The sequence below is a fragment of the Pseudophryne corroboree genome, chromosome 7 (genome assembly GCF_028390025.1).
Source record: "Pseudophryne corroboree isolate aPseCor3 chromosome 7, aPseCor3.hap2, whole genome shotgun sequence".
In the NCBI taxonomy this organism is placed as follows: domain Eukaryota; kingdom Metazoa; phylum Chordata; class Amphibia; order Anura; family Myobatrachidae; genus Pseudophryne; species Pseudophryne corroboree.
The window spans coordinates 240,528,363-240,554,787 of record NC_086450.1 but is presented as its reverse complement, the minus strand read 5'-3'; the positions used below and the strand labels follow the sequence as shown (position 1 = coordinate 240,554,787).

The window sequence follows — 26,425 nt, the reverse complement described above, 5'->3', positions numbered from 1 at the left end:
TGTATATTATGTGTGTTATATGCAGCCTGTGTTACTGTATCCTCTCACTGTGTACATGATGTGTGTTCTATACAGCCTGCTACTGTATCTTCACACCTTGTACTGTGTACTCTGTATATTATGTGTGTTATATGCAGCCTGTGTTACTGTATCCTCTCACTGTGTACATGATGTGTGTTCTATACAGCCTGCTACTGTATCCTCACACCTTGTACTGTGTACTCTGTATATTATGTGTGTTATATGCAGCCTGTGTTACTGTATCCTCTCACTGTGTACATGATGCGTGTTCTATACAGCCTGCTACTGTATCCTCACACCTTGTACTGTGTACTCTGTATATTATGTGTGTAATATGCAGCCTGTGTTACTGTATCCTCTCACTGTGTACATGATGTGTGTTCTATACAGCCTGCTTGTTAGGCGCCGGGGTCCGCTCGTCGGTGCGGCCCGGCGCCTAGCAACCAGGGACGCCGTACGCGGACAGTCGCCGGCTCCCTGGCAACGCTGGACGCCGGGCGCGCTGAGCCGCACGGACCCTAGCAACGGGGACGCCACTGGCGGACCGTGTTCCCCGTTGCTAGGTTTTAAGAGTTAATGTATTCTCCTGCTCTCTGGCCATGCAGCAAGGCAGCTGCACGGCATTTATTCTAATCAGCCTTTTGGCAGCTGATTGGAGGACTCCTTGTTAAATACACTCCCAGGGCTTCTCACAGACGCCGGTAATAGCTTCCTGCATGCTGTTTCTGTTTGCTGAGAGTCTGTTCCAGTCTTGCTGTATCCGGTCATTCCAGTATTCGGAAGTCCTGAACTCGGAAGTTTGTCATCTTATTCCTGGAGTCCTGACTAATCACCATATAACATCCAGTGGTGTTCGTGAGTCGCGGCCTTGCCGTGTGTTGCGGCTTGTCCGCTTTATTATTTATTATTTGTGTTTTGGAGCATTCTGCGGAGGGTTCCGCTTCCACAGGTCCACTCTGGTATCCGGCGGTGCTGGGTAGGAGTATTGGACAAGTGGATTTTGGTTGTCCTTTTCCCTGGCGGGTTTCCGCACATACTTCTGTTTTTGTTAGTTAGCTTGTTGCCCCTGGCCTGTTGTCAGTCAGAGGTCCTCGGATTTCCCTTTGTCTCTCACTAAGACCGGGGGGCACCGGAGTTGGGCAGACATAATCCGCCCTTCAAACGTGGCTGCCAGGGGCTCAAGAAACCATAGTCTCGCAGGGGATTTCCGATAGCACGGGTGAGACAATAGAGTTAGGGCGCCAGGGGCAACTAGTCTTCCCTGCTCCCGTTACCTGCATTCCATTCCAGCGCTCTGGTCCTTGTTATAAAATCTCCTCCGGTCAGGAGTGCTGGAATCATAACATTATTACCGGCCATACCAAAACTTAAAATTAAAACGGAGTTTAATTTTTATTCAGTTTTTTGTAAGAAATTGTCGGCCTCATGAACCCAACAGGGTTAGGACCAAATCCTGGTCAGTTCTTAGTCAGTCAGATTCAAGAACTTACTCAGATGGTTCAGGATCTTTCCCTTCGGGTGAAGTCGCAGGAAGATCTTTTACGAACTTCCCCGAGGGTAGTTCCTGAACCAAAAATGCATTTGCCTGACCGTTTTTCTGGTGATAGAAAAGAGTTTTTTAATTTTAAAGAATCCTGTAAACTTTATTTTCGTTTAAGACCGATCTCCTCGGGTACTGAATCTCAGCGGGTCGGGATTATTATTTCTTTGCTCCAGGGGGATCCCCAGACTTGGGCATTTGGTTTAAAAGCAGATGATCCGGTGTTTTTGTCAGTAGATGCTTTTTTTGGGTCTTTAGGACTGTTATATGATGACCCTGATAGAGAGGCATCCGCTGAAGGTCAATTGCGCGCTCTCAGACAGGGTAGGAATCCTGCAGAGGTTTATTGTACGGAGTTTCGCCGGTGGTCGAACGACTGTGGCTGGAATGACCCAGCCCTGCGCAGTCAGTTTCGCCTCGGCTTATCAGAATCAATTAAAGACAGTCTCCTCCAGTATCCCGCTCCTGAGACTCTCGATAAACTCATGGAGCTTTCTATTAAGATTGATCGTTGTCTCAGAGAGCGGAAGGCTGAAAAAGGAGCATCGGTCAGGTCATCTCCGTGTGTATATTCCATCCCTGAGGACATAGAGGAGCCCATGCAGATGGGTCTCTCCCGGTTGTCTCCTGAAGAGAGAGCCAGAAGGCAAAACTCTGGTCTTTGTTTGTACTGTGGGGGTAAGGGACATTTTGCTCGTAATTGTCCGAATAAGTCGGGAAACGCCTTGACCAGGTGAATTGTGAGGGGGTTCACCTAGGTCTGCAGCTTATCTCCTCGCATAACTCCCTTTTAGTCCCAGCTAAGGTTTCCTTTGGCAGCCTCAGTTCCTCGGTGTCGGCTTTTGTCGACAGTGGAGCCGCAGGAAACTTTATGGATTTAACTTGGGCCAAGGCCTTAGGCATTCCTCAGTTATCTTGGGGTAGGAGTGTCACCATGCATGGTTTAGATGGGAGTCCACTGTCCAATGGGGTTATTTCCCTCTGTACACCCCCTGTACTACTTACGGTAGGAGCTCTTCATTCTGAAAAGATCGAGTTCTTCCTTACCCATTGCCCAGCAGTTCCAGTGGTTCTGGGTCACCCTTGGCTGGCCTTTCACAATCCCACCATTGATTGGCGGTCAGGGGAGATTTCTCAATGGGGTGCCTTCTGTGATAAGGAATGTATTTCGTTTCCAGTCAGAATAGCTGCTGCAATTCCTGAACTCATTCCCGTGGAGTACCAGGAGTTTGCTGATGTGTTCTCCAAGGGCAATGCAGACCTTCTGCCTCCCCATCGGCCTTATGATTGCGCCATTGAGCTAATTCCTGGTGCCGCATTGCCAAAGGGAAGGTTATATGCTTTATCCGGGCCAGAAACTGCGGCCATGAATGATTATGTTAAAGAGAGCCTAGGGAAAGGATTTATTAGGTCATCTAAATCTCCTTTAAGTGCAGGCTTCTTCTTTGTGGAGAAAAAGGATGGCTCACTCAGACCTTGCATTGACTATAGAGCCTTAAATAAAATCTCAGTTAAAAATACTTATCCTCTGCCGCTGATTTCTGTCCTCTTTGATCAGCTGCGTTCGGCTGTGATTTTCTCCAAAATCGATCTAAGAGGAGCGTATAACCTCATCCGAATCAGGTCCGGAGATGAGTGGAAGACAGCCTTCAGTACTCAGTCGGGTCACTACGAGTACCTAGTGATGCCGTTCGGCTTGTCTAACGCTCCAGCAGTTTTCCAGGACCTCATTAACGATGTGCTCCGTGACTTCCTAGGGAAATTCGTGGTCGTTTACTTAGACGACATCCTGATTTATTCTGACTCTATTGAACAACATGTTACCCAGGTGCGTCAGGTTCTTCAAAAGTTACGTGAGAATCATCTATATGCCAAACTGGAGAAATGCGAGTTTCATGTCACGGAGGTATCTTTTTTAGGATACATTATTTCCCCTCGGGGATTTTTCATGGAACCAAAGAAGCTTCAGGCCATCCTTAGTTGGGCGCAACCCACCAATTTAAAAGCAATTCAGCGCTTTTTAGGGTTTGCGAATTATTACAGGAGGTTCATTCATTCCTTCTCCGACCTGGTTGCTCCCATTGTGGCCCTGACAAAGAAAGGAGCGGATCCTACCAACTGGTCGCGTGAAGCGGAGTTGTCCTTTCGGGCCTTGAAACAAGCTTTTGTCTCGGCTCCAGTCCTTAGACATACCAATCCAGGATTGCCCTTCGTGGTGGAGGTTGATGCCTCGGAGGTTGGAGTAGGGGCTATACTATCTCAAAAGGATCCAGAGTCTCAGGAACTACATCCTTGTGCCTTTATGTCTAGGAAATTCTCCTCCGCTGAATCCAACTATGACGTTGGTAACCGGGAACTACTGGCAATAAAATGGACTTTCGAGGAGTGGAGGCATTGGCTGGAGGGAGCAACACATACCATTTCAGTATTGACTGACCATAAGAATCTGCAATACATCGAATCAGCTAAGCGGCTGAATGCCCGGCAGGCTCGTTGGGCTTTGTTCTTTACTCGTTTCAAGTTTATTATAACTTTCAGGCCAGGTTCCAAGAATACCAAGGCAGATGCTCTGTCACGCAGTTTTCTTCCGGTTCATGATAACAGTCCTGTTACTCCCATACTTCCATCTTCAGTCATTTGGGCAGGCCTCACACAAGATTTATTTACCCAGTTAAAACAGCTTCAACACCAAGCTCCTGGAAATTCTCCTGCTGGTCGTCTTTACGTCCCTGAGTTCCTGAGAGCTAATGTTTTGACTGAGTTCCATGATAACAAAGTTTCCGGGCATCCAGGGATCTCCAAGACATTGGAGTTAGTCTCCCGCTCAGTATGGTGGCCTGGTCTTTCTAAAGACGTTAAGGAGTTTGTTTCTTCATGTCAGGTTTGTGCACAGCATAAGGTTCCCCGTTCCTTGCCTATCGGGCAACTTATGCCTTTGAATGTCCCTCTCAGGCCATGGTCTCATATTTCCATGGATTTTGTGGTGGACCTTCCCCTTTCAGCTGGATGCAGAGTCATTTGGGTGGTAGTAGATCGTTTTAGCAAGATGGCTCATTTCATTGCCCTTCCCCGACTGCCATCTGCCCAAGGATTGGCAGTGTTGTTTCTCCGCCATATTTTCAGACTTCATGGGTTGCCCACTGATATTGTTTCTGATCGGGGTCCACAATTCGTTGCACAATTCTGGAAGTGTTTTTGTGCTTCATTAAAGATGAGATTGTCATTAACATCTGGTTACCACCCACAGTCCAACGGGCAAACCGAGCGAGTTAACCAATCATTGAAACAGTATTTGCGTTTGTACTCAGCCAAACTCCAGAATGATTGGTCCGAGTTTCTTCCATTAGCGGAGTTTGCTTACAATAATTCTTGTCATTCCTCCACCAACGTGTCCCCATTCTTTTCAGTTTTTGGTTTTCACCCCAGAGCTAATTCTTTTTTTCAACATTCCTCAGTTTCCTCGCTAACCTTAACCTCCCATCTCAGAGCCATTTGGAAAAAAGTGCACCTTGCTCTCAGAAAAGCGGCCTTTCGTGAGAAAAAATTTTCTGACCGGCTCCGACGTCCTTGCAATTTTAAGGTGGGAGATAGGGTATGGTTGTCGACTCGTAACATTAGACTTCGACAATCTTCAGCTAGGTTGGGACCCAAATTTATTGGACCATTTCATATCATTAAAAAAGTTAACCCAGTTGCTTTCCGGTTACGTTTACCAAAATCTCTTCGGATTGGTAATACGTTTCATTGCTCCCTGTTGAAGCCATACATTTCTTCCAATAAATTTCCTCGGAAGATCTCTCAGGGAAGATCTCCAGTGGATGTACAGGGACAACAGGAGTTCCTGGTGGAGAAGGTTCTCGATTCCAAGTTGTCCAGGGGCCGGCTTTATTTTCTGGTTCACTGGAAAGGTTATGGTCCAGAGGAAAGGTCCTGGGTCCTGGATAAGGATCTTCATGCCCCAAGGCTCAAGAGGGCATTTTTTCGGGAGTTTCCTTGGAAGCCTGGCTTTAGGGGTTCCTTGACCCCTCCTCAAGGGGGGGATACTGTTAGGCGCCGGGGTCCGCTCGTCGGTGCGGCCCGGCGCCTAGCAACCAGGGACGCCGTACGCAGACAGCCGCCGGCTCCCTGGCAACGCTGGACGCCGGGCGCGCTGAGCCGCACGGACCCTAGCAACGGGGACGCCACTGGCGGACCGTGTTCCCCGTTGCTAGGTTTTAAGAGTTAATGTATTCTCCTGCTCTCTGGCCGTGCAGCAAGGCAGCTGCACGGCATTTATTCTAATCAGCCTTTTGGCAGCTGATTGGAGGACTCCTTGTTAAATACACTCCCAGGGCTTCTCACAGACGCCGGTAATAGCTTCCTGCATGCTGTTTCTGTTTGCTGAGAGTGTGTTCCAGTCTTGCTGTATCCGGTCATTCCAGTATTCGGAAGTCCTGAACTCGGACGTTTGTCATCTTATTCCTGGAGTCCTGACTAATCACCATATAACATCCAGTGGTGTTCGTGAGTCGCGGCCTTGCCGTGTGTTGCGGCTTGTCCGCTTTATTATTTATTATTTGTGTTTTGGAGCATTCTGCGGAGGGTTCCGTTTCCACAGGTCCACTCTGGTATCCGGCGGTGCTGGGTAGGAGTATTGGACAAGTGGATTTTGGTTGTCCTTTTCCCTGGCGGGTTTCCGCACATACTTCTGTTTTTGTTAGTTAGCTTGTTTCCCCTGGCCTGTTGTCAGTCAGAGGTCCTCTTGTTATCATCCTGCCTCGGATTTCCCTTTGTCTCTCACTAAGACCGGGGGGCACCGGAGTTGGGCAGACATAATCCGCCCTTCAAACGTGGCTGCCAGGGGCTCAAGAAACCATAGTCTCGCAGGGGATTTCCGATAGCACGGGTGAGACAATAGAGTTAGGGCGCCAGGGGCAACTAGTCTTCCCTGCTCCCGTTACCTGCATTCCATTCCAGCGCTCTGGTCCTTGTTATAAAATCTCCTCCGGTCAGGAGTGCTGGAATCATAACACTGCTACTGTATCTTCACACCTTGTACTGTGTACTCTGTATATTATGTGTGTTATATGCAGCCTGTGTTACTTTATCCCCTCACTGTGTACATGATGTGTGTTCTATACAGCCTGCTACTGTATCCTCACACCTTGTACTGTGTACTCTGTATATTATGTGTGTTATATGCAGCCTGTGTTACTGTATCCTCTCACTGAGTACATGATGTGTGTTCTATACAGCCTGCTACTGTATCCTCACACCTTGTACTGTGTACTCTGTATATTATGTGTGTTATATGCAGCCTGTGTTACTGTATCCTCTCACTGTGTACACGATGTGTGTTCTATACAGCCTGCTACTGTATCCTCACACCTTGTACTGTGTACTCTGTATATTATGTGTGTTATATGCAGCCTGTGTTACTGTATCCCCTCACTGTGTACATGATGCGTGTTCTATACAGCCTGCTACTGTATCCTCACACCTTGTACTGTGTACTCTGTATATTATGTGTGTTATATGCAGCCTGTGTTACTGTATCCTCTCACTGAGTACATGATGCGTGTTCTATACAGCCTGCTACTGTATCCTCACACCTTGTACTGTGTACTCTGTATATTATGTGTGTTATATGCAGCCTGTGTTACTGTATCCTCTCACTGTGTACATGATGTGTGTTCTATACAGCCTGCTACTGTATCCTCACACCTTGTACTGTGTACTCTGTATATTATGTGTGTTATATGCAGCCTGTGTTACTGTATCCTCTCACTGTGTACATGATGTGTGTTCTATACAGCCTGCTACTGTATCCTCACACCTTGTACTGTGTACTCTGTATATTATGTGTGTTATATGCAGCCTGTGTTACTGTATCCTCTCACTGAGTACATGATGCGTGTTCTATACAGCCTGCTACTGTATCCTCACACCTTGTACTGTGTACTCTGTATATTATGTGTGTTATATGCAGCCTGTGTTACTGTATCCTCTCACTGAGTACATGATGTGTGTTCTATACAGCCTGCTACTGTATCCTCACACCTTGTACTGTGTACTCTGTATATTATGTGTGTTATATGCAGCCTGTGTTACTGTATCCTCTCACTGAGTACATGATGCGTGTTCTATACAGCCTGCTACTGTATCCTCACACCTTGTACTGTGTACTCTGTATATTATGTGTGTTATATGCAGCCTGTGTTACTGTATCCTCTCACTGTGTACATGATGTGTGTTCTATACAGCCTGCTACTGTATCCTCACACCTTGTACTGTGTAAGTGATGTGTGTTGTACAGTCTTTACCTGTATCCTCACTAACACTATGGGCCTAACTTAGCATGGGTTGTAGTTGTGCAAAAAAATGCATAACTAATACCCTTTACACTAGCATGCGGTGGGATGTCCAGCACAGGGCAAGTCCGCCCCACATGCTGTGTTCTGCCCCCCCTCTCCCCGCTAACATGCAGCCTGCTGCTGTATCCTCACACTATTCTTTACCTGTATTCTCACACTTTGTACTGTGTATTTGGTGTGTTTTATATACAGCCTGTTACTGGGGTATGGGTCATTAGGTCGACCACACTTAGGTTGACAGTCATTAGGTCGATCACTATTGGTCGACATGCATTAGGTCGACATGGTCATTGTGTCGACATGGAAAAAGGTCGACATGTTTTTTTTAAAAACTTTTTTGGGTGTCGTTTTCTTCGTAAAGTGACGGGGAACCCCAATTAGTGCACCCTGTCCCCTCGCCTTGCGAGGGGACATGGTGCACTCGGCACAGATTACTATTCGTTGCGCTCGTCACAGGTTACTGTTCCCAATCGTAATCCATGTGGATCGTAAAGTATGAAAAAGTAAAAAAATAAAGAAAATGTGAAAACTCATGTCGACCTTTTTCCATGTTGACCTAGTGACCATGTCAACCTAATGCATGTCGACCAATAGTTGTCGACCTAGTGCCTGTCGACCTAAGTGTGGTCGACCTAATGACTGTATCCCTGTTACTGCATCCTCAAACTGTATACTGTGTATTTTCTGTGTACTCTGACATGAAATCGATAAAATGATTAAGTACTGAGTTGAGCGTATTTGCTCTCTGGGATGTTGGGATCCTGGGATGTTTTATCAGGAGATCAGAGTCAGTCATGTAAAGAGTTTGATTAAAGACAACACGTTGTGAGGAAACCGGATGCTGGAGATCAGAGTCTTCAAATTGCTCTGTAAAATATTCATCATCCCGTGGGGCTTGTTCTGCTTTATTATACATCACGTTAAATGCTCCATCGTTATGAATGATCAGCCCGCCAGTTAACAGGCGCAGAAAGAAAGAGTGTGAGTGTGATGGGGGAGGGTAGTTTTAGAAATGACCTCTGTGGGATTGTATGTACAGTAATACCTATAACAAGTATTTTACACAGGGAGAGTAAATAATCCCGGTAAAAAAGGCATGGGCACTCAGATTTTATAATAAAATTATAATGATGCAAAGTCACAGCATACCGACATGTCGGGGCTACGGGCCCTTGAAGTTGATATGCTGTGACTTTGCATCATTACAATTATTTACAGATGGCACCTGAGTATCATTTTGTATGTCAGAGGAGTCATACATACGTACATACAGCAGCATATATACAAAGTATACACACACACACACACACACACACTATACATGCACACAGCATACATACGCACACACACTATACATGCACACCGCATACATACACACATGCACGCACACACACACACACTATACATGCACACACACCATTTAAAAGTATAACCCCCCACCCATCCACATGCTACTCACACAATCTGCTGCAGTAATATGGACAGCATGTACCTCTCCCAGCCAGCATACTTTGGGCCTAATTCAGATCTGATCGCTGGGCTGTTTTTTGCTGTCCTGCGATCAGATAGTCGCCGCCTACAGGGGGAGTGTATTTTTGCTGTGCAAGTGTGCGATCACATGTGTAGCAGAGCTGCTCAAAATCAGTTTGTGCAGTCTCTGCGCAGCTCAGGACTTACTCTTCCAGTGCGATTGAATTCTGCTATCGGGGCTGGAGCTGACGTCAGACACCCTCCCTGAAAACGCCTGAGCCTGCCTGCGTTTTTCCGGACACTCCCTGAAAACGGTCAGTTGCCACGCACAAACGGCCTCTTCCTGTCAATCACCTTGCGAACGCCCATGTGAATGGATCCTTCGCACCATCATGTTGCTGACCGGCAATGCCCATTGTAGCTGTCTGACACACCTGCGCATTGCGGTGCATATGCATGCGCAGTTTGGATCTGATCACCCACTGTGCAAAAACGCACAGTAGCGATCAGATCTGAATTACCCCCTTTATTACAGCCTCTTCTACAACCTCAGTCCTTTAAAAAAGATGCTTGTAGACAGTGAAACGCGTCAGTTCCCCTCCTCCCCTGTGGCCAGTGGGCAACAAGTGTGCTTCAATCATTCATCTGGACAATACATCACGTGGATTCTTCATTGTGCACGGTCCAAGTATTGCTGGTTAAAGGGACTCCTCATTTGCGCTGAATTCCGCTGCTATCCATTCGGATCAACACTAACTGGAACTTACCCTGGCAAATACCTCGGGAGAGGTAACTGTAACCACGTTTTTGGACATTTGCTATCATTCGACCTAGTTATTTATCCAGGCCTGGCACCAATCCTGTACAGTACTTTTATATTGCGCCCATATAAATAGTCCACAGAAGGGGCTACAAGGACATATGTATTGCACCACCTATGATGGTTATATATCTATTCTTACCTGTGATTGATACGTTGGTAACTATGTGATTTTAGTATCTGTTTATTAGTATTAAAAGTGTTATATGAATTTTAGAACACTGTGTGGCTCACATGTGCATTTAAATATATGTTAAATAGAATTGAGCGCTGTTTTTTTCCTTCATATTCTTCTACAACCCTGACATACAGTATGTGACAAGCATTTGGAGTCAGTGAGAGTACCAGACACAGCAACTGCTTGCCCTTACCAGGCCCTGTCTCAATACCCCGCCTACTGCCTGAGAGGAGCTTCACACTGTCGCTGCAGCTCCCCCTACAGGCAGCCAGCTTCTCTCACTGTTAGTGTAAGGAGGGAGCTGCTGTAGCCACGTTACAGGTGCAGCCTGCCTGAGCTCCTCCTTATTGTATAAAAAAAAAAAAACGGTTAGCAACGCCGATGGATTGGTGGCCAAGGGGGTTTCTAGGTTCTTGGAACCCCCCTTCCCCTGAGTGGATGTATGCATGTGCTGCATGTCCATCCCTGCCTGCGCTGACTGCTGTGCCTATCTGTCCCAACCTGCGCATACTGTTGTGCATGTCTATCTCAGCCTGCGCTGTCTTGAGTCTCCAAACTCCAGCTGCATAGATCTCTCCGATAAGAGGGTCTATGTGTGACCAGGGATTGCGGCTTCGGAGGGGGTAGTGATGTGGACACAGGGTGGACGAGATTGTTTGCCATGGGGTAGCTGCTCATTAATTAGGCCGCGAAGGTTGTTTTATTTGTCCGGTGGGTAGCTGCACAGCTGTGTGGCTGCGGAGGACTGGTTTGCTTGTGGGTTATGTGCCTCTGGGGGTTGGTTTTCCTGGAAGGGTGGGGGTAAGTTGCTCAATAATGTGGCTGTGGGGTGGAGGTGGGTTTCTTTTTTTTTTGGAGGGGGGGGGGCGATGGTGGTCTGGCTCCTACACTTTCATACTGGCTTCTAGATTTTAGAAAAATTTGTCAAGCCCTGCATAAGGGTGGTATTCAGTATGCCGGCTGTTGGGATCCCGGCGCTCAGTATACCGACACCGAAATCCCGAAACCCATCATACCGACAACTATTCTCCCTCTTGGGGGTCCACGATCTCCCTGGAGGGAGACCTGCAGCGTGGCGAGCGCAGTGAGCCCGCAAGGGGCTCATTTGAACTTGCCCAGCTGTCGATATGCCGGCGGTCGGTATCCCGGCGCCGGTATGCTGGCCGCCGGCATACCATACTACACCCCTGCATAACATCTTACTGTAGATGCTGCCAGATGAAAATTAGGGTACCACCAATTCCCAAAAACCAAAATGATTACATACAAAACTAATTGGTGCTTTCACTCGAAATGCATGTACTAGATTTATAAGTACTCAGCAGATCATAATTGTACCCCCACGTTCAGTTCTCATTCAGGACAGCAGTCTTCATTATTATGTAGTGATCTCTGTTTTAAGGTTCATTTACCATGTGTTCCCCCTCCTGTAAGTGCAGCATATGTTTATTCTTCACAGGTGGAGGTACCATCATGTACCCTTTATTTAACAATACTCATTAGAATACAATGGGGTAAATTTACTAAGATGGGAGTTCTATTTAAGATGGGATGTTGCCCATAGCAACCAATCAGATTCCAGGTATCATATTCTAGAATGTGCTAGATAAATGAGAAGTAGAATCTGATTGGTTGCTATGAGCAGCATCCCATCTTAAATAGAACTCCCATGTTAGTAAATTTACCCCATTGTGTTTCTATCCATCTCTTACAGATTAATTACAGTGAATGATGCACTAAAGCTGGGTACACACTAAACGATGTGTACCCAGTGCAATATTGGCGTCGGCGGATGGACGGAAATTCATTTAAAAAGTCGTCTAGTGGGTACCCAGCTTCAGTTTAAGGAGTAAGTAAAATATCTGGGTTACGGTATGATTAATTTAGATCCAAATAGGTTTATTAGGAAAAATATCTGTACCATAGCATACTGTTCACTGCAATAAATTCTGCTCTATCAGTAAACACCACTCAGCAGAATCTCTTCCGTCCAATTTATGGTTTGCGTTCCCGAGATTCTTAATTAGTCTTTACTGTGCTAAAATTATTGATATTAAAAACAGCTCATTCATTATTTAATTCTGCTCAGGTATCTGCAATAGCGATGGGAAGTTTGGGAACAAAGGGGATCATTCAGATCTGATCGCTGCTGTGCGTTTTCATACTATGGGCGATCAGGCACTATATACGCATGCACCGCAATGCGCACTTGTGTGGGACAACAACAATGAGCATCGCCGGCCAGCGATGGGATGGTGCAAAAATTAAATTCGCATGGGCGTTCGCAAGGTGATTGACAGGAGGAGGCCGTTTGTGGGTGGCAACTGACCGTTTATAGGGAGTGTCCGGAAAAACGCAGGCATGCCCAAGCGTTTTCAGGGAGTGTGTCTGACGTCAGCTCCGCCCCGATCAGCCTGATGTGATCGCACTGGAGTAGTAAGTCCTGGGCTACGCAGAGACTACACAAAGTGAATTTTAGCAGCTCAGCGTACACATAGCATCGCACACTTACACAGCGAATATACACTCCCCCTGTAGGCAGCGACTATCTGAACGCAGGACAGCAAAATTAGCAGCCCAGCGATCAGATCTGAATGACCCCCATAGTGTTTATATTGAGTGGATTGGGTCATGTTGGTGGGTGTTTCTGTAAATGCTTTACATAAAATACTGTACTATAAAAGGGGTATAAAGCTATTATTGAAGAGTGAGATGGGAAGGTAAGTACTTTCTTCTTCATCCCTATTTAAGGATATATAGGTGGTGTTACACATCTCATTGAAAATCCCTTTTGTTGTGGAAAACAGGCATTTGGGATGTTTTTTGCTTTTCTCACTAAAAGTCCTGCCAATGGTAATATTCCTCCACTGCACATCCATCTGGACTTCTCACGCATGCGTATATCTATAGAGAAGTTCTCCGCTGCCCAGACTACTGTATATACTTTTTTATTTAAATGTCTTGACAAGGGACATAAAACAAAATCATCAAATACTATTAGAAAAAGTACCACACTTAATTCCACCCTCAAGATACAGTAGTGAGGCAACATCTTTTTATTGAATATAATGAGAAACTGTTATATTATTGGTACAATGTATTTATTATTATTATTATTACTATCATCATCATCATCATCATTGTGACACTATTACGCATAATGCTTTTGTCCTGTCTTCATTTCAGGAATTACCTCTTCAGGCTCAGTCTGTTTAATGTGTCTCTCATCCAGGTACGTGCAGTTTTCCTATGTAATCTACATATTCTCGTTGAGGTGTACTTTCTCTGTGTCCAGAAGCAGTAGGAGACGTTTTGGTTCAGCTAAATTCCTAGGATTACACATTTGTTTGCATAGACTTAAACCAATGGTTCCCTGTTGTTCATGATCAGAGACCTGTGAGTGTTCATCATTGGTGTCAGCTAGCCGTATACTGGGATTTCTACTGTTGCTACAGAGTCACAGGTTTCAAACTTTAGTACAGTCTATCTAGATTTGTTGTTTTGCAGAGTCATAGACTAGTAATGAAATCGAAAAACGAAAACACTGTATAACTTGTGAAAGACCTCTGCCATGATAAGCTCTCTATTTCTTTCTCTCTCTCTGAGTGGGATGTATCAATGAGAAAAAAATGTGTTGAAACCTCCAAAAACTGCTGTTTTCGGAGGTTTCCCGCAATACATATGGCTCGCCATCATAAGTTTTAAAAACAGTCTGCAGCAAATATCAGAAATATCTGCGAACAGCAGTTCCTATAAAATTCCGTGAGCAGTGTGTTTCAAGCTCTAGAGAGCCAAACTTTCCAGAGCTTTTACACATATTTCTCTTACGTTTTAGAGGATACTGGGGTCCATGAATATTTATTGACATTCTGAGAGTTGCTTCACATTTGCCTCCATTTCAGAGTTTGAAAAAATAGGTTTTTAATTACCTAACGGTAAATCCTTTTCTCGTAGTCCGTAGAGGATACTGGGGTCCACATTAGTACCATGGGGTATAGACGGGTCCACTAGGAGCCCTGGGCACTTTAAGAAATCAATAGTGTGCACTGGCTACTCTCTCTATGCCCCTCCTACCAGACTCAGTTTAGAAAATGTGCCCGGAGGAGTCGGTCACGCTTAGGGAAGCTCCTGAAGTGTTTTCTACATTTATTTTCGGTTTGTTGTTTTACAGGCACTGCTGGGTGGCACCAGCATGCCTGCTTCGTGGGACTTAGGGGGGAGAACGGCCTAACTTCCTAAAGAGTTAATGGTCCCGTTTCTCCGCTGACAGGACACTGAGCTCCTAAGGGAGTCATTCGCAAGCCCCACCACGGCGAGCGTACCCTTCCGCAGCACGCTGCCACCCCTAACAGAGCCGGATATGGAAGAGTGGTGAGTACAGCACTGGCGTCCCGGTTAGTGGGTCGCCGGCGGAAATGGCGGCATGAGGGGTGGAGCGCAGCGCTGACATGCAGGCTGCGCTCTGGGTGCTCAGGATGACATGCAGCTGCGTGTATCCCGCTGTGAGGTGTGCGTTGAGCCACCAATGATACCAACACTGGCCATCCATCTTACAGAGGGTTTTAACCCTCGGATTAAGCACTCTAAACCTCAGGGCAGTATAAAAAAGACCGGGAAGCCACGAGCCATTATGGGGGCGGGGCTTCACTATGAGCGGATCCAGCAACTCACCAGCGCCATTTTCCCTCTGCAGTTCATACTGGCAGGCATCACAGGGACGCGCAGCTCCTTCAAGAAGACAGAGGGTCATAGTTAGGGGGAGGAGGTTGTTGTGTACTGAGTCCTCTGAAGGGATTTAGTGTGGCGACCCAGCTGTGTTTTTACTCAGCTACAGGGGCACGGTGTGGCTGACTCATATTTCTCTGTCTCCCTGCTTGCTCTGTGTAGGTTATACTGTGTTTCACCTTCTGTGTGTGTGGGTGTGTGTGGGTCCCTTCGCATTAACATGTCCAGAGACTGTGTGTCCTGTACAGCAGAGTGTCTGTCCTCCCCCGGGGACTCGCTACCGTGTACCCAGAACAGTACACATTCTCAGGCTAGTGGGTCAGAACCCCCATGGTTAGATTCCATAAAGGGGATGATATCTAATATTTCTACTAAATTAGCCCGTACTGAAAAAGAGACGCAATAATTAAGACAGTCTGTGGATGACCTGATGAATAGAGATTCAGTTCCCATACCAACGTCTCAGACCAGGGCCGTAACTACGTGTGTGCCAAGGGGGCTTGGCACACAGCGCAGTTGCCCTGAGGGCGCAACGGCCAGCGGCATTTAATGAGTCAAATTGACTCATTACATGCCGCCTCTGCTGTGTGCGCCGCCGCCGCGCTGTGGAGGGGAAGACAGAAGCGCCGAGCAGCGGAGAGAAGGAGGAGGAGGGAGGGGGAGCAGGGAGCCGCAGCAGCGCTATTTGATTGGTAGTAAGCGCCGCTGCAGCATCCCCCTCTCCTTCTGTATTGGCTGCCCGGCGCTGCTATGGATGCTGGGATGCGGTTCCTTCATCCCAGCATCCACAGCAGCGCCAGGCAGCCAATACAGAAGAAGAGGGGGATGCTGCAGCGGCGCTTACTACCAATCATCTCTTCCTTCTCATCTCACTGCCTGCACCGAGGGAGCTGCCAGCACGAGGAGCCTGTCAGGTAAGTATCTCTCTCTCTCTCTCTCTCTCTCTCTCTCTCTTTTAGGGGGACACCGTCTGCCATAATGTGTAAAAAGGGGTCCTGGCTGCCGCAATGTGTAAAAAGGGGGACTGGCTGCCGCAATGTGTAAAAAGGGGTCCTGGCTGCCGCATTGTGTAAAAAGGGGTCCTGGCTGCCGCATTGTGTAAAAAGGGGGACTGGCTGCCGCAATGTGTAAAAAGGGGGACTGGCTGCCGCATTGTGTAAAAAGGGGGACTGTCTGCCGCAATGTGTAAAAAGGGGGACTGGCTGCTGCAATGTGTAAAAAGGGGGACTGGCTGCCGCAATGTGTAAAAAGGGGGACTGTCTGCCGTAATGTGTAAAAAGGGGGCCTGGCTGCCGCAATGTGTAAAAAGGGGGACTGGCTCCCGTAATGTGTAAAAAGGGGGCCTGGCTGCCGCAATGTGTATAAAGGGGGACACCGTCTGCCGTAATGTGTATAAACGGGGACGCTGTCTGCTGTAATGTGTAAAAAGGGGGACTGTCTGCTGTAATGTGTCAAAAGGGGGACGCTGTCTGCTGTAATGTATAAAAGGGGCTCTACCTGGTGTAGTGGCGCTACTGTGCAGCGTAATTTGAATAATGTAGACTACTGTGCACCGTAGTATGAATTGCTATTATTTTGTGGCCACGCCCCTTCCCCATGAAGCCACGCCCCTCTAAATTTTTAGCGCGCCTACGGCGCACACTGCCCCTGTCTTACATGGGGGGGGGGGCGCCACTGTCGTTTCTTGCACACAGCGCTAAAATGCCTAGTTACGGCACTGTCTCAGACCATTGCCATTTTCCCACAAAAGCGTACTTTGGTCCAGCTCATGCAGGCTGATACTGAGGAGGGTGAAGTGGATGCGAGTGGGGGGGGGATGCGGTCCTGTCACAAGGAATACAGGCCCTGATAGAAGCTATCAGAAATGTCCTGCACATTCCTGACAAGGTGGTGGAGGTGGAGGAGGAATCTTATTTTAATGTAAAAAAGAAATCCTCAGCTACTTTTCCTGCATCAAAGGAATTGAATGCCCTGTTTGAAGAAACTAATCCTGACAAAAAAATTTCGGATCCCTAAAAGGTTAATTACATCCTTTCCCTTTCTTCTGGAGGATAGAAAGAAATGGGATAACCCGCCGATTGTGGCCGCATTGGTATCTAGATTGTCACGTAAGATAGTCTTACCTGTTCCTGGGGCAGCATCCTTAAAGGACACGGCTGACCGACAAGATTGAGACCACTCTCAAATCTTTATTTACTGCTGCTCGTGTGGCCCAGAGACCCACTATTGCTTGTCCATGGATCACTAGGGCCATTGCTAAATGGTCAGTTAACCTAATTGATGAATTAGATTCCTTGCCCAGGGGGGAGATAATTTTACTCCTACAGCATATTCAGGATTCTGCTAACTTTATGGTGGAGGCCATAAAGGAAATTGGTTTGCTCAATGTACGCACCACTGCCATGGCAGTGTCAGCACGCAGGGGCTTGTGGCTGCGCTAGTGGACTGCGGATGCAGATTCCAGAAAAGGCGTGGAAAGCCTACCATTCACAGGCGAGACCCATTTTGGAGATGAACTGGATACGGCGGGTAAGTCTACATACCTACGGCGGGTAAGTTTACATACCTTCCTTCCGCAGTGCCCCCAGCTAGGAAAACCTACTCGGCTCCAGCTCTGCAGTCCTTTCAGACAGAGAAGTTTAAAGGCAAACCAAAAGGTTCTACAGCCTTCAAAGGCAATAAAGGTAAACCCAGAAAACCAGCAGATGCAGGTTCTCAGGAACAGACCTCCGGATCTGCTTCCTCAAAGCCTTCAGCATGACGGTGGACCACACTGCCTGGAAGACAGGCAGGTGGGAACCTGGTTACATTATTTCAGTCACGTTTGGGCAACATCATGCCAAGATCCCTGGGTCAAACACCTTATTGCCCATGGATACAGACTGGAGTTTCAGGAACTCCGTCCTCACAGATTCTTCAAATCAGGCTTACCAGCTTCTCCGGAAGCAGGTATGACTTTGCAGACAGCAATTCAGAAACTGGTACAAACTCAGGTCATTGTCCCAGTTCCATTTCAACTACAAAACAAGGGTTATTACTCCAACCTGTTTGTGGTACCGAAAACGGACGGTTCGGTAATACCCAGTTTAAACCTCAAGTCACTGAACCCGTACATAAGAGTGTTCAAGTTCAAGATGGAGTCTCTGAGAGCGGTGATCTCAGGTCTGGAGGAGGGGGAATTTCTGGTGTCTCTGGACATCAAGGAATCGTAGCTTAATATTCCAATTTGGCCGCCTCATCAGGCTTATCTACGGTTTGCACTGCAGGACTGTCACTACCTGTTCCAGGCCCTGCCATTTGGCCTCTCCTCGGCACCGAGGGTGTTCACCAAGGTAATGGCAGAGATGATGTTTCTCCTCCGCAAGCAGGGAGTGAACATAATACCGTACCTGGACGACCTGCTGATAAAAGCACCATCCAGGGAGAGGTTGTTAGACAGCATTGCCCTCTCAACCCGACTACTCCAGGATCACGGGTGGATTCTGAATCTACCAAAATCCAACCCGGAACCAACACGGAGGCTTCCGTTGCTGGGGATGATACTGGATACGGAGGTACAGAAGGTATTCCTTCCGTTGGAAAAGGCATTGGTAATCCAATCAATGGTGCGGGATGTTCTAAAACCAACCCGGATATCGGTGCATCTATGCATTCGCCTTCTGGGGAAGATGGTAGCCTCTTACGAGGCTCTGCAGTATGGAAGGTTTCATGCAAGGCCCTTCCAGCTGGATCTGCTGGACAAATGGTCCAGATCGCATTTTCACATACGCCATAGGATACGTCTGTCGCCAAAAGCCAGGATTTCTCTTCTGTGGTGGCTTCAGACTTCTCACCTGACCGAGGGTCAGAGGTTCGGGATTCAAAATTGGATTCTGGTAACCACAGACGCAAGCCTCAGAAATTGGAGAGCAGTCACCCAGGGGGAACAGTTCCAAGGAAAATGGTCAAGTCAGGAAACCATCCTTCCGATCAGCGTTCTGGAGCTAAAGGCCATATACAACGCCCTTCTACAGACATCGCATCTTCTTCAGATCGCGCCATTCAAGTTCAGTTGGACAATGTGAAGGCAGTAACGTACATAAACCGACAGGGCGGAACGAAGAGCAGAGCAGCACAGCAATGTCAGAGGTAACAAGGATTCTCCTATGGGTGGAAAGACACGAGGTGGTGCTGTCGGCATTCTTCATTCTGGGAGTAGACAATTGGGAAGCGGACTTCCTCAGCAGACATGACCTCCACCCAGGATAGTGGGGACTTCACCCGCAGGTGTTCGAGTCCTTGACACGTCAGTGGGGGACTCCACAAATCGATATGATGGCCTCTTGTTTCAACAAGAAGCTCAAGTGGTATTGTTCCAGGTCGAGGGACCCACAAGCAGTGGTGGTGGATGCTTTGGTAACTCCATGAGTCTACCAGATGGTTTATGTGTTTCCACCTCTTCCATTGATCCCAAGAATTCTCAAAAGAATCAAAAGGGAAAAAGTTCAAGCAATTCTCATTGCTCCAGACTTGCCAAGAAGGGCCTGGTATGCGGATCTACTGGAGATGCTCCTAGAGGAGCCGTGGCCTCTGCCTCTTCGCAAGATCTTCTACACCAGGGTCCGTTCGTCTAACAAGACCTAACACGTCTACGTTTGACGGCATGGAGGTTGAGCATCAAATTCTAGCCCGGAAGGGGATCCCGGACGGGGTTATTCCAACCCTGATCCAAGCCAGGAAAGGGGTAACGCCTAAACACTACCACTGTATTTGGAAATAATACGTCTCTTGGTGTGAAAACAGGAAATTTCCTACAGAGTTTCAACTGTGCCGTTTCCTCCTTTTTCTGCAGTCAGGTGTGGAGGTGGGCCTACGTTTGGGCTCCTTGAAAGTCCAGATTTCAGCCTTATCCATTTTCTTCCAGAAACAATTGGCTTCCCTGCCTGAGGTTCAGACGTTCTTGAAGGGAGTTCTGCACATCCAACCGCCCTTTGTGCCTCCCACGGCACCTTGGGATCTCAACGTGGTGTTGCAGTTTCTACAATCGGAATGGTTTGAGCCTTTACAGGAGGTTGACGTAAAGTTTCTTACGTGGACGACTGTTACACTGTTGGCCTTAGCTTCTGCAAGGCGTGTGTCGAAACTGGGAGCGTTGTCTCACAAAAGCCCCTATTTGATTTTTCATGAAGATAGAGCTGAACTCAGAACTCGTCAGCAGTTTCTTCCTAAGGTGGTGTCTGCGTTTCATATCAACCAACCTATTGTGGTTCCGGTGCTTATGGACACCTCTGCTACCTCAAAGTCCTTGGATGTGGTGAGGGCTTTGAAGATCTATGTGAAGCGGACAGCTCGTCACAGAAAATCTGACTCGCTGTTTGTTCTCTATGATCCCAAGAGAATTGGGTGTTCTGCTTCAAAGCAGTCTTTTGCTCGCTGGATCAGGCTTACTAACCAGCAGTCTTATTCATCAGCAGGATTTCCGGTTCCTAAAGTACAGACCCACTCTACTAGGTCGGTGGGTTCTTCCTGGGCGGCTTCCCGGGGTGTCTTGGCTTTACAACTGTGCCGAGCAGCTACTTGGTCGGGTTCAAACACGTTTGCTAAATTCTACAAGTTTGATACTTTGGCCTCTGAGGACCTTCAGTTTGGTCAATCCGTTCTGCAGGAACCTCAGCACTCTCCCTCCCTCCCATGGTATATATAATGGTAGATGCTCAATTAGCTTAGTGATATCATTCAGGTGCTCGAAAGGGAGGGGTATTTCTGAGCAAGAAAAAAAAAAAGGCATTTTGTTTCCCCCAGCACCCTGAATGATAACAGTAACCAGATATAAATCCCACATAATAATAGAATTCAGAGCTCTTCGTATCAAGGCGTCTCTGTATATTTGGGGTACCTAGCGCTATATGTAGGTGCAGGGTGTGGCACCCCAAAACACCAGCATAAGCCAGAAAGCCCAGCGTAGCATACCAGTGAAAAAACTATAGTGTTAATAAATTAGTATTTAGGAAGCCGAATCTATAGAGAAGGTGATAAAAAAATGAAATAGTGTTAAAAAATTAATACGTGAAAAGTGTTAATAGAATGTAAATGTATGCCACACTAAAGCCATCCAGCTCAGCCAGTCCAGAGGCACCACACCTCACACCTACTTTACCCCAATCTGGGCCTAAGATTAACCAGCAAGGAACCACATGATAATGGCTCTTTACTACAATATGTCTAAGCTAAGAGCTACCTACCTTGGAGCAACCCCATAATGCTCCATGTGGCATATCGGGGCCTGCACCTCCTCCTAATGCAGGAACCTCTCTGCCTCTCACCTCGTGGTGTGAATTAGTAGCGCTGAGTGCCTTTTTGTGCGACTTTTTCCATTTAAAAGTGTCTTATTCACAAAACGATGTGAATAGGATGCACAAGCAGCTTATGCTGATTAAATTTATATGCTGCATTCCTATATTCTGTGTGCGACTGCGGCTGTATCTGCATACGAAATGCTACGCTACAGTGTTTTCCTATAAATCACTGTAGCGTACCATTTCATATGCAGATACAGCTGCAGAAGCACACAGAATAGAGACAAATATCATTTTAAGTCTGCTTATATGTTTTATTCACATAGTGATGCGAATAAGGTGCATTTTCAGCAAAAAAAAGACGCACAACAAATTGCACGGGACCTGTCAGATCACTCACACCAGACATCTCCTGCGTTGTGTATTGAGGCAAGATGTATGAGGACACATCTGTATATAAAGAGACAAATAGATGAAGGTGTTATGATCTAAGGATCATAGTATCAGTGTAATGTTAAATGTTGGTAGTCAATTGCTAGATATATTTTGTGGATAAAAGTGCTATGTCCAGTTTTTAAGTTATCTTTAACTCTAAATATATTAGTTTCTTCTAAACATAAGCTAACAACTTCATACACTTGCCTCTTCATTTAATAATCCCCCTCCCCAAGGGAAAGTTCCTTTTTCTGACTTTTCCTTCCGGATTTCTCCACAAGGCCTGAAATTTCCTTGACCATTAATAATGCCACAGTAATACCCATCTGCTGCCTTGAAATAATCTGTATGACATCCTCTGTACTACTTCTCATATCTATTATATAACAAGCTTGATTGTCCGTCTGGCATAGGTGTGCAAAAAGCTAGAAGCAGCAGGCCCCTCCCCTCACACCTCCCTGCCTGATGAAGAGATACACCCTCTCTTTCCGAACTGCCATCCCCTCTGCAGCTCTAGAATGCCCCCTACGCACATACGCTCCCTCTGCTGATGGAGAATGTCCTGACAGGGGAAGTGCTATCATGTTGCTGTATCATCAATCTAAATGCTACTGTTACGCACACCAGTGCTAACAGGAGTATACCGGTGTATGAACAGAGAGGGAAGCGAAGCAAACGAACTCACAGACAGTATAACATAACATACACAGGAGGTGATGGAATAACTAATAAACACAAAGTGAACGGAGAAGCCCAAAGGCTCAGGAATTGGGTGTCTCCCTAGTGTCAGGAATGCTCAGATGGAATAGAGCGGACAATGAAGCGAGGTGTAGTGATTTAACATGTGGAGCACCTGAAATGATGTTGCTAAGAGCAACAGAAAAACCCCCAAAGGGTTACCAACGGGTGTGGGAATAAACTCCTTGGTCAGAGATAGAAATATAGACACAAGGAGAGTATCCACAATCCTAACCCCCACTTGCAGGGCACAGGTTCAGCTTACTGCCACTAAACTGACACCTGGACGCCCTGCACAGTGAGGGAGGATTAAGCAAGCAGGTCTGAGAGTACAGCCGCAAACCTGCTGGGTTCACAGAATAGCAAAAGAACCCCAGCAGGTCAAACAACTGACTCCAGTCTTACTGCTAGGTCCGGATTGGCAGAATGAAGTACCGAATCCCAAGGCCTATTCGCAGTAAGCAACAAGTAAATACAAAGTCACACAGTACTAGCTAACTCTCTGGAACTGACTAACAAACAAAGATTCAGCAGCATTTGCCTAGCCTGAGAGGATGGTTTATATAGCAGGTGCTGTCCACGCCCCACTCAGACCTCACAGACTGTGAGCACAAAACCAGCGCCGGATTCCCTGCCGTGCACAGAGCCTGTAACCACTACACAGTAAAAACCCGGACCGGAGTATCAGCTGCGCTCAGGTTACTTCGCTAACACTTGCCTCCCGGTTGCCATGGCGACGTGGCAGCACACAGCAGGAGATCCTAACAGTGCCCCCCCTCTGACGAGGGGTCAAAGAACCCCTACCACCGGGTTTATCGGGGAACTGCGAGAAGAAAGAGCGTATCAGTCTGGGGGCATGAAGATCACAACTGCGCACCCACGACCGCTCCTCCGGGCCATACCCCTTCCAGTGCACCAAAAATGACAGCCGACCCCGAACCATCTTGGAGTCAAGAACCCTTTCAACCACAAACTCCCTCTGACCCCGTATCAGAAGAGGAGAAGGTCTTCCACTGGAAGAAGAATTACTAACCGCCAGTTTTAAAAGGGAACAATGAAATGTTTTATTGATACCCAATGAACGGGGCAGATCTAACTGAAATGCCACCGGATTGATAACCCTGGTGATCTTATAAGGGCCGATGAACCGGGGGCCTAACTTATGAGATGGCTGTCTCAACTTCAAATTCTTGGTGGACAACCAGACGAAGTCTCCTAATTTGAAGCTGCAGGGTCTTCTCCGCTTATCAAAAACCCTTTTGGTCACTAATGACACAGACACAAGGGCTTTCTTCACTTTCCTCCAAATACCCCTAAGGACCGAAACAACAGAGGAACCACCAGGCGTGGAATCCAGGGGGTCAAAAGAATTGGCCTTAGGATGATGCCCATACACACAAAGGAAGGGAGAGATCCCTGTAGCAGAGTGAGCCGCGTTGTTATAGGCAAACTCCGCCATGGACAGATGAGCAACCCAGTCAGTATGACACTTGGAGACATAACACCTGAGGAACTGCTCCAAGGACTGGTTCACCCTCTCAGTCTGCCCATTAGACTGTGGATGGTAGCCTGACGATAAGCTCACAGAAATCTGGAGATCAGAACAAAATGCCCTCCAGAATTTGGCCACAAACTGGGATCCACGGTCAGAGACCACATCAAGTGGCAACCCGTGGAGGCGCACAACATGCTGCATAAATAACTCAGACAGGCGTCTGGCCGATGGCAACCCAACCAGTGGAACGAAATGCGCCATCTTCGAAAACCTGTCAACGACAACCCAAATGGCTGTCATCCCCGAGGATTTGGGCAAGTCCGCCACAAAATCCATGGAAATGTGGGTCCATGGCTTAGACGGAATAGAGAGTGGATGTAATGGGCCGACAGGAACCCCTCTAGGAGTTTTATTTCGGGCACAAACGTCACATGCCCGAACCCACTGATCCACATCCCTAGCCGCCAAGGGCCACCACACCGCCCTAGACAGCAACTCCCGAGTTCTGGCAATACCCGGATGCCCTGCCGACCTCTTGGCATGGAATTCCAGGAACACTCGCTGTCTTAACCTAGGAGGCACAAACAAGAGACCTACCGGAAGGTCTGGAGGAGCCTGCTCCTGTGCTCTAAGGACTAATGACAAGAGGTCCTGGGTAATGCCCACTTTAATACATGATGGGGACACAATGGGCAGTGGCTCCTCGGTGGTCTCTTGAACTGGAGCAAAACTCAGCGAGAGCGCATCAGCCTTGATGTTTTTTGACCCAGGGCGATATGTTATCAAAAAATTAAAGCGAGCAAAAAACAAAGCCCATCGTGCCTGCCTGGCATTGAGCCGCTTCGCTGACTCTAAATATGCCAGATTCTTATGGTCGGGGAGAATTGAGACCACAAACTTAGCCCCCTCAAGCCAGTGTCTCCACTCCCCGAGTGCATCCTTTATAGCCAACAATTCCCGGTTACCCACATCATAATTCATCTCGGCAGACGAAAATTTATGGGAAAAGTAAGCACAGGGATGAAGGCGATTATCAGACACCCCCATCTGAGAGAGCACTGCCCCAATACCTATCTCAGAGGCATCCACTTCTACCACAAAAGGACGCTCTGGATCTGGGTGTCGCAGCACCTTGGCCGAGACAAATGCCCTTTTGAGACGGGCAAAGGCCGCTTTGGCCTCACAAGACCAGTGAGCAACATCCGCCCCTTTCTTAGTGAGTGCCACCAAGGGGGCCACTATAGACGAAAATCCAGCGATAAACCGTCTATAAAAATTTGGAAAGCCCAGAAAACGCTGAAGCGCCTTCAAACTAGTGGGCTGCACCCAATCCAGGACTGCCTGTACCTTAGAACCCTCCATTTGGAAACCTTCTGAGGAGATAATATACCCTAGAAATGCGATTTGCTGGACTTCAAACTCGCACTTCTCCAGCTTCGCCCCAAGCTGGTGGTCTCTGAGTTTCTGGAGGACTAAGCGTACATGCTTCCGATGTTCCTCCAGGGAATGAGAGAAGATTAGGATGTCATCTAGATAAACAACTAAGAATCTATCCAAATATTCCCTGAGCACATCGTTCATGAATTCCTGGAAGACTGCCGGGGCATTAGAGAGCCCAAAAGGAATCACCAAATATTCATAATGCCCTGAGTGGGTATTAAAGGCAGTCTTCCATTCATCCCCCTCTCTTATTCGGATTAGATTGTAAGCACCGCGTAGGTCAATCTTAGAAAAAATGGTGGCAGTACGAAGCTGGTCAAACAAAACTTTTTTGGAGAACACATCCGCAAAATCTGCATAACATCCTGGCAATCCTGGCAAACTTAGCTGCGAGAGCCTGACTGGAAGGCTCAAGCAACTCCTGAAACAATCACTACCCCAACTAAGAATCTCCCCAGAGACCCAGTCAAATTGAGGGTTATGGGCCCTTAACCAGGGTAACCCCAAAACCAATGGGGCAAAAGAACAGACAGTCACATAAAAAGACAATTTTTCAGAGTGTGTGGCTCCAATAAACAAAGGAATTTGGCTGGTGCAGGAGGTAATTTTACCCTGGGACAATGGTTCCCCGTTTAACCCACAGATCTCAATCTCTGATGCCAAAGGTACTGAGGGAACAGAGTGTTCCAGGGCGAATTGACGGTCCATGAAAACCCCATCGGCCCCACTGTCAACAAAGGCCCCAGTCTTGACAGTTTGACCGAGGATCTCCAAAGTCACCGGAATGAGAAAAGTCTTTTTGGGAAATTCTGACTTCTGGCCTGACAGGATATTTCCCATCACCCTCAGGCCCTGAAGTTTTCCGGTTTTTCTGGCCATGATACTACAACATGACCTTTATTCCCACAGTACAAACACAAACCCTGCTGTCTCCT

At 47.3% G+C, this 26,425-nt stretch overlaps 1 protein-coding gene across 4 annotated transcripts in view; it reads left to right on the top strand.

The window, feature by feature from the left end:
• Nucleotides 1-26,425, top strand: part of SEMA5B (semaphorin 5B) — a 750,739-nt gene that overhangs the window by 376,428 nt on the left and 347,886 nt on the right. For all 4 annotated transcript variants that reach the window (XM_063934055.1, XM_063934058.1, XM_063934057.1 and 1 more), the window contains one exon: nucleotides 13,569-13,614. In XM_063934055.1, the coding sequence (XP_063790125.1) occupies nucleotides 13,569-13,614 (46 nt within the window). The remainder of the gene's footprint in view (nucleotides 1-13,568; nucleotides 13,615-26,425) is intronic.